Source organism: Pteropus medius, unplaced genomic scaffold, assembly GCF_902729225.1.
Source record: "Pteropus medius unplaced genomic scaffold, Ma_sr-lr_union100, whole genome shotgun sequence".
NCBI classification, from domain to species: domain Eukaryota; kingdom Metazoa; phylum Chordata; class Mammalia; order Chiroptera; family Pteropodidae; genus Pteropus; species Pteropus medius.
Window position 1 is genome coordinate 26754823 of NW_024344378.1, and position 8085 is coordinate 26762907.

Consider the following 8085-nt stretch of genomic DNA (forward strand, 5'->3'; position numbering starts at 1 on the left):
AAAATCCCAATCTGGAAATTTACCAATTAGTAGAAGTTTCATTCTTTGAGATTTTAAAGTTCAAATCAGCCATTCCTCCTACAGGTACTCTGTCACTTCCTGTAGTAAAATGTAGCAACTTCTTTTGAAGATCAAGAGGAAATCCAAGCACAACATCCCAAAAGTATCTAGAGAACACCAAAGGAAATTTACATAAAATGTCCTGACAAAAATCCTGCAGCTCAAAATAAAGTTATAACGCAAGTTCTAAGGAAAAATCTTCCCTAAACATATATAATACCCTTACTTTGAAATTAAGGAAGAAAAGTTTCTATTTATTAATTAGATTTTTGACTAACATTATTATAAAAATATTTTTATAAAATTTTAAAAGTAGCCTAACTGTGGATAAGACAAAAATCATTTTTATCCTATATAATTTTTCTTAGTTTTTCAATACAGTGCTATTAAACCAAAAGAACTAAAGTCTTTTAAAAAAGTAAAATCTCTACTTTTGTAGAAACTTATTTATATCACTCCCAAGGGTGTTGCTAAGTGATTTCATATTTCATATTCTCACGTTACTTTCTAGAAGTAAAATAAGGCAGTGTGCAACTCTACAATATTTAAGCTGACTTAACTTGATTCAAAGATTGTTAAGTTACACAAATAAGTGAACTGCATTCTCTTTCATTCTCTATTCTCCAACCTCACTACTAGAAGTATAAAGAGCTCACCTTATAGTCAAGTCAGTTTTTGCATAGCCATCATACTGAGTACTTCTCTGCAGTGCATGCATATCCAGTTCAGGACTTCCACAGACCAGAATTTCAACCTCTTCTGGACGAAGCAGCTGCCAGTAATTATTTATCAAAAATGATAAAAAGTGATGATTGAAAAAAAAAAGTGAAACTGGAACTATTTCCACTGATTCGAACTACCAAAACCATTACTTCTCATAGTAAATCAAACCATTTTGTTTAAGAAAAATCGCCACTTATATTTTCATACCGGGGTAAGATATTTTCGCTCCCCAAAGTTTATAACTCTTGTCAAACTATCAGGTTCTCCCTTTTGCAAACAGTAGCAGTTTGTCAGAAAAACAAGCAATTGACTAAGCATGAATCCAAAATACAACTCTTCCCCAAAACCCAGCTCGAAACTCTTGGTTACTCCAGCATCTGCTGATCTGCCTGCCTCCTTCCAGTATCTGTTCCAATAACGCACAGGATGTGTGCACTGTAGAGTTTGGGTTAGTCTGTCTTGGGCCGTTTACTGGTTTATTCACCTACATAGATTGTCTCCCACCTAAAGAGATTAAAACTGAAAAAACAGAAACCATGCTATGCCATTTAATTCTTATTTTTCCTCCCTCCATCTCCATAACTACCAGTGCGTCACAAACAAAACTCAATTAGAGCGCAATGAAGCGCTCCGTTTTCCAAGGTACTTTCAACAACAAATATGTGACAAAGGTTACTCTAAAGCAAGCTCTCTCCTATGAAAAATAATTCAAATGAATGACCTTACCCTAAACCCTCATAAAACTGAGGTGGAGATATACGTGGTGTGACAGAGCATGCCCTGGGTAGCTGAGGCAAAGAGCACAGGTTCTTGAAAAAACTGCTTTTATCTTATGATATTTCCAACATGGTATTCTAAAAAGTAGTTGACCCGTATTCACATGGCTAAGATAAATCGAACCAGAGTTCATCATGACTCAGGAGAGAGACTACTTCCTGTGGGTAAAGGCAACTCAGAGTTGCTGAGGGATCCTTGAAGCAGTTATGAGTATGTTCTTTAGTCAATAGGAAGTTGTGGCTTTTGCCCTGGAGCTTATGTGTTAACTCTGTTTCTGTGCTTTGTCTCTCAGTATTAAGACCTTGAACTCATGGGATCTCTGCATCTGCTCTGCATGGGGAAACTTTTTAAAGCCCTAAAAGACATAGTATAAGACACAGCACAAGGGGAGAAAAATGGAGTTGACTAGTCTTTTTTCCTTTTAGAGAGTTAAGGCTGAAATAGGAGAACTATTTTTATTTCTAACTCTACCTTTAAAAAATAGAAAACATTTTCTATCTTAAAAGCCTATCTACTAAAATATTGAAGGAATTATTTGTCATATTACAAAACCTAACTCAAAGCATAATTTAAAGTTTTAAACTCACCATAAGGGCATTTGAAGCACACACACTATGAAATCCATAATAAAATGCAGCAAACTGCTTATAGATGGATTTGTTGAGAAGAAAGTCAATATAAAGCTGTACATATTCTGAAAAACAATTTTACATCTGTTACATTGTAAAAGTAAATGGTAAACACTAATGCATTTTAATTAAGAAATGGTGTCTAACATACCTTTCCTATTTTGATTGGTAACTGGAATTTTATCACCACCTGGCTTTAAATTATAGGACTTAATTATTCCAAATTCTTCTTGAAAAACCTGATGGAAGATTCCAACACAAGGTATTAATTAATATGGCTGATATCATCACAGGCTTCAATGAAGAGGTTTGTGAAATTTAAAAAGAATATTTTTTTCCTCCCTTTTAAATACACGAACTACAGAAAGACTAAGCTCTTGTGATATTTATATTAATAACAATGTGTCATGAAAGCATTATGAAGTAAATAAGGCTTTAACTTAATCTTCTGTTTTGAATACAGTTCAATACTTTACCAATGTTCACAAAACTTGTGTGGCCATTTAGGTAATACTCAGACCTATTGGAGCTATGTGGATTACTATAATAGTCACCTCCCAATTATTGTTAGGGGAGTGGAAATGAGAATTTTGGTTCGATACATTAGTTTCTGCCCCTAACTTCTTATATTGAAGCTACAGAAGAGGCTTATTTTTAGAAGTTTAAAGCTCTGAGGACGTAATAGTCAAGGGAACATGTCGGTTGCCTAGCAAAGTAGGAAGTACTCTTACCATTGATGAATTTCTTTAAGCACTTTTGTGACTGCTCATTTACATGTGTCTGCTTCACTGACTCTATTTTATCAAGTTAAGATAGGAGATGGTATGCGTTGATTAATCCTGTTCATCTTTTCTAATAATGGGTGTTTAATAACATTTTTAACATTCTAATAATGGGTGTTTAATGGCATTTTTCATATATGAAATATGTGGTTAACAGGAAGCTATTTGTGTTAACAGTACCTGGAATGTTGAATAGAAATCTTCTTCAACATTGCCTTCATATGCCAGGAGTTCACTTAGTCCATGGGCCAACTCCTGTAAAAAGAAATCTATTATCTGTGTTTTTAAACCAAACAGTATTACCTAAAAGTTTAGCAGATCTACTATAGCTCACTTGCCTGTGAGATAGAGCAGATACTCTTTCAGATCGTAAAATAACGATAATATTTGAGATGTATTTTCCAGGACACGAAATGTTTGTTAATGATTTCTACAATCTACCCTTTCATTGGAAAAGGTCATATAGGAGGAAAATATGCAGTTCTAACCAGAGGCATAACTCTGGGGTCTATTCTTGTGCAACAAGCTAAGAGCATAGTTTCCATCATAATATACTGCTACCTGCAACATTACTATTTATAAATTTGTAATATTTCTCACTCTCAATTTATATTCTTAAAAAAATCTACCATTTCAGGATACATCTTTTAAACATAAAAACATAGAGTTCATGCATGTTAAGTGGGCTTTATATTTCAGTTACAGTGCTTTCCTCTCCTAAGAAGCTGAGAACTCTGGAAAAAACATTTTCCTATATTAGTTTATAATTCATGTTATCCATGAGCAAAGATTTACAAATAAAAAACAACCAAATACTTAAAAAACTTTTCAGTTTTTATGAAAAATTAGTTTTAAATTATTAAAAAGATAAATAGTATGGTTAAATTAATCTTACATACTTTCATACAGAATAGATTTTCCATTCCATTAAAATCAGAAATTTTTATACAAATCTAGACGGGCACAGATTTGATGATTGTTATCATTTGTTTCAATTAATAAAAATTATGGATGCTGAAAATTATCATTGGAAGATTTGTGATTTTTTATTAAGAACTCAAGGGACTACTAGGTGACTCCAAAGGAAAGAATTTACCATCTTCTTTCCAAGGTTAAATTTTTAATGACAAAATACAAGGTAAATAGGTCATAATGTTATATACTCCAATCTGCTTTATTCAGGACTGTAGGCCTTTTATTCCCAGTTTTTCTATTTCAAACTTCAATTTTTGTTGAGAATATCTTCATACTGTCAATCTTAGACTCTTAACTGTAACATGCTATCTCTAAAATATTAATTACCCATAGTTAAACTTTTTTTTGATTGTGTTAACCTATAATTAAAGAGTATGTGAAGAAACAGGGTAGTGTTTTTACAGTTTGAAACCCTGGTCTTATTCATAAAGCATATTTGAGAGTGACTTAAACAGAAGGAAAAGAGATATTCCAGTTGCTGATTCAAGGTTATACTTGCCTCTCTACTTTCAACTAAACCCTCAAGTGTAATTTTCATGACTGTTGGGAAAATTTCTTCTTATTGTTGCTGGACAATTCTGATGCTTTGTTATGGATCACCTCTCAGAGAAGCAATAGAGTATTCATTAACATGGTTACAGAAAACTATTGTATTTATTAACACCATATTGAATGCTCTATTGTTGAAAATTTTGCTTACTCTCTGTACTTTTTGTCCTATACTCACAGATACTGTCTTTAAATTAAGAAATATATCTACTTTCTCTTTGCTTTCCTGTTTACTCTCCTTGAAAATAGTGTAAAAATACAAATAGTAAAGAATTGAATTAAAAAGCAGTTAAAAAACTTTTTTAGGATATATTTTTACCATATACTAAATGGAAATTAGTGCCAATTTTGATACTACTAATAAATTAATAACCTATTTACAAAGTGTTTTCCAAAAATTACCCACATTCTACTATTCTAACATAGCAGCAGTTTTCCTGCTTCCTTTCAGTCTTTATTGATGCATGCATAGAAACTTAGTTTTTTCAATAGTTGATCTCATATGTACAAACTGGATTCATTATTAAAGAGTTAATATAATATGAAATCAGCTCAATGAAATCTTCAGCTCCACAATATGAAACACCATATTGGCGTAGTCATTCATAAAATACCCATTATTAACTTTGAAAAAGCTGCATTTAAATGAGTCAAATTCAAATATCTTTAATCATAAAAATAAATAATTTATTGACAAAAAACATAATAAAATTAGGAAATTTATTGGTAAAAATTTTGGCAAAAACTAAGAGGAACGAAAAAAATCACAGAAATATAAAACGAGAAGATAACTCAGAGATGAGTCTACTCCCTTCATTTTACAGGTAAGAAAATTAAGTGAATCATTCAGGGCCATAGCTAGTATGTTGCAGATACAAAACTAGAAAAGGCCTATCTTTCAGTTTCTCAGTCAGAGCCTGCTCTATTAACTTTTGCAAACTGTCATACTATTTTCCTATCGAGTCTTATAAAATTTGTGCTCTTAATCTGAAAGAACCCAAACAGACTTCAAAAATGTATCTGATGTCAACACCGTGGGGAATATGAAGAGTGGAAAGGTTTCTCAGCGTTCATAGGAAGGCACCAACCGTACATCAAACTCATCTGACAATTAAAACAGGGATATTTAGATACTTAATGAGCAACAGAAAATGTCCACATCTAGGTATTTGCTAAAATATTACCAGGAATTCTCTGCTGACCAATAGTTATCAAAACTCAGCTGAGAAATATAACATTTTCAGGAAGATGCATGTACTATCCATATATCTACTAAGTTTTAACCTTGACTTAAATTTGATGATCAGAAATCTAATTTTTGAACTGAGGAATGTCCTAAGAGACAGTCCTGTGATATTCATGTTGTATTGATCTTGGAGCTGTTGTTACAGACATTGTTAATGATTTTGCAGTGTCATCTTAATAAGGATCCATAGAAGTAATCACGTACTAAGTGCTTTCTTATGCCATATAATCCCCCCAATATGTTTTATTATCCTATTGATCACATAAAGAAACTGGAGCTCAGAAAGGTTAAACTTATTCAAGTTTACAGAGCTAATCAGTGGCTGAGCCCAGATTAAAATCTCTGCTTTTCTGACTTCAGAGCCTGTTCTACTATGCTATTAGAGCTGAGCAGTGCTGCAGAGTGGGTGATATGTCTATATAAAGAAGGAGAAAGTTAGATAAAAAAGGAGATGTGTTACAAAAGTAGAGAGAAACCATATTTTAAAATATTAGCATCAGGAGAAGAAAGACTGTACAGGTAGAAGATATTAGCATTAAGGAATAAGATGCTAGTAACTGTATACTTACAGGCATAATTTGACATAAGTCATCAGTGGTAATGCTGCAGATGCCTACTGGTGTATTTTGATCACTAGGAATGATGGGAGGGCTCAACAATTTCTTGTAACAGCAGGGGGGGAAACGAATATCCAAGGTAATGCTGTTATAAACAGCTAGTCCCATAAGCTATGCATACTAAATGTTAAGCATTAACATAAAATCCGTGACAACAAATGAGTTTTGAATTATGCATCATTCTATTTTTTGCATACTTCTTTCAGAACTAACACTGACTTTCTAATTAATCTCACAGACTTCCTTTCCTTTCATTTATTTCCCTTTTATTTTACATAATATAATTCCTTGATTACCAAAAGTCATGTAAAAAGGAGGGGTTCAGTTGATAGTATTTAATGAGTTCCTTAAAAAAGTTTAAGATCAACAAGTTTCAAAAATTTCTATAATTTGACATATAAAAATACTTTCTAAATTTAAACAAAGATGTTGGTGATTTTATAAATAGCAGCAATTTATTCCATAGGATTCACTGTAGAACACATGACTGATTTTGGTAATCATTTTAATTATTTTAAAATTAAATACAGACTATGTAAAGAAAAGAGAGCTGAACTGAATAAACATGGATACACACACACACACACACACACACAGACATAGGCACTATTGATAAGCTAATAGGACAATTGCTCTCTTACAGTAATACCTGAAAGGCCTTTATTGGAGTTTACTCAAAGTGTTAAAGTCAAAAAGTTACAGATATTATACATACAAACTTTGCACAGTTGTATTCTATCAAGAGAGGTTTTAGATCAAATTTCATAATATTTCTACTGTCAAATAAAGATTATTATATTAAGTTATTAAGGAAGTCATTAATTTTATAGGCTCAATAGAAAATTCAAACATTCGGGCTGGACAAATTACTGCAAACAATTTTTAAGAACTGGAAAACAGCCAGTATTTCAATTTGCTAAGGCAGAATGAAAATTAATAATTTAGGGGATATGCTATTTTATAGGTAACCATATCAACAGAGACTGAACAGTGTATTCAAGGGATAGATATTGACAAGAAGTTCTAATACACTTCTATAACTGTGATAATAGCACTGATGACAGTAACTATAATACTACCATAATTACCACTTATGATCATCTATAATAGTGACAAGTTCTAAGCACTTTTCATTATTATTATTTTTTTAAATTATAACTGAAGGCAGATGAGGAGGAAGTAGGCTCATAGGATTTGCTACAGGAAACTTTCATAGACAGAGTATAATGTTTCATTTCACACTAAATTAAACTGCTCTGGTCAAAGCAGGAATGGGGATGAGGGAATTCTTCTGGAGTCATTGAGGCATCATGTGGTGCACAGAGCAGAATTTGAAAACTCTGCGCTACATGATCACCATCTACTATTACCTCATATTTTTCCTATACATTATCATGCTTTTGGGGCATTAATCTTATTTTCTACAGTTTTTTTTTATGCAGTAAATACATATTAACAATGAGATGTTTTAGATTTACAGCAGGCCCTTGAGTAACGTTTTCTTCAGTGTCGTTTTGTTATAATGTTGATGAGATGCCAAAAGAACTTAACTCTTGTTTATATATCAGTTAGGCTGTGGTAAAACTTGTTTCGTTATATGTCATTTCACTTAAAGTCTGAGAACTTACTGTAATCATTTAACTTGAAATATGCAACATATGTAAATATGCTTAATATGCTCTTTTGGGTAATGACTAAATAGAAATTAATGTCTATTGCATCAGAAA

General features: G+C 32.2%; 1 protein-coding gene and 1 long non-coding RNA gene across 3 annotated transcripts in view; one reads left to right on the top strand and one right to left on the bottom strand.

The window, feature by feature from the left end:
- LOC120609320 (uncharacterized) overlaps window positions 1–8085 on the top strand; it is a 92495-nt gene that overhangs the window by 18222 nt on the left and 66188 nt on the right. The window lies entirely within an intron of this gene.
- The window catches only part of HECTD2 (HECT domain E3 ubiquitin protein ligase 2), a 64162-nt gene that overhangs the window by 3763 nt on the left and 52314 nt on the right, over window positions 1–8085 (bottom strand). Inside the window, exons 17-20 of the mRNA XM_039871745.1 lie at window positions 2341–2428; window positions 2148–2254; window positions 717–832; window positions 24–167 (exon numbers count right to left, since the gene is read on the bottom strand). Of these exons, the coding sequence (XP_039727679.1) occupies window positions 24–167; window positions 717–832; window positions 2148–2254; window positions 2341–2428 (455 nt within the window). The remainder of the gene's footprint in view (window positions 1–23; window positions 168–716; window positions 833–2147; window positions 2255–2340; window positions 2429–8085) is intronic.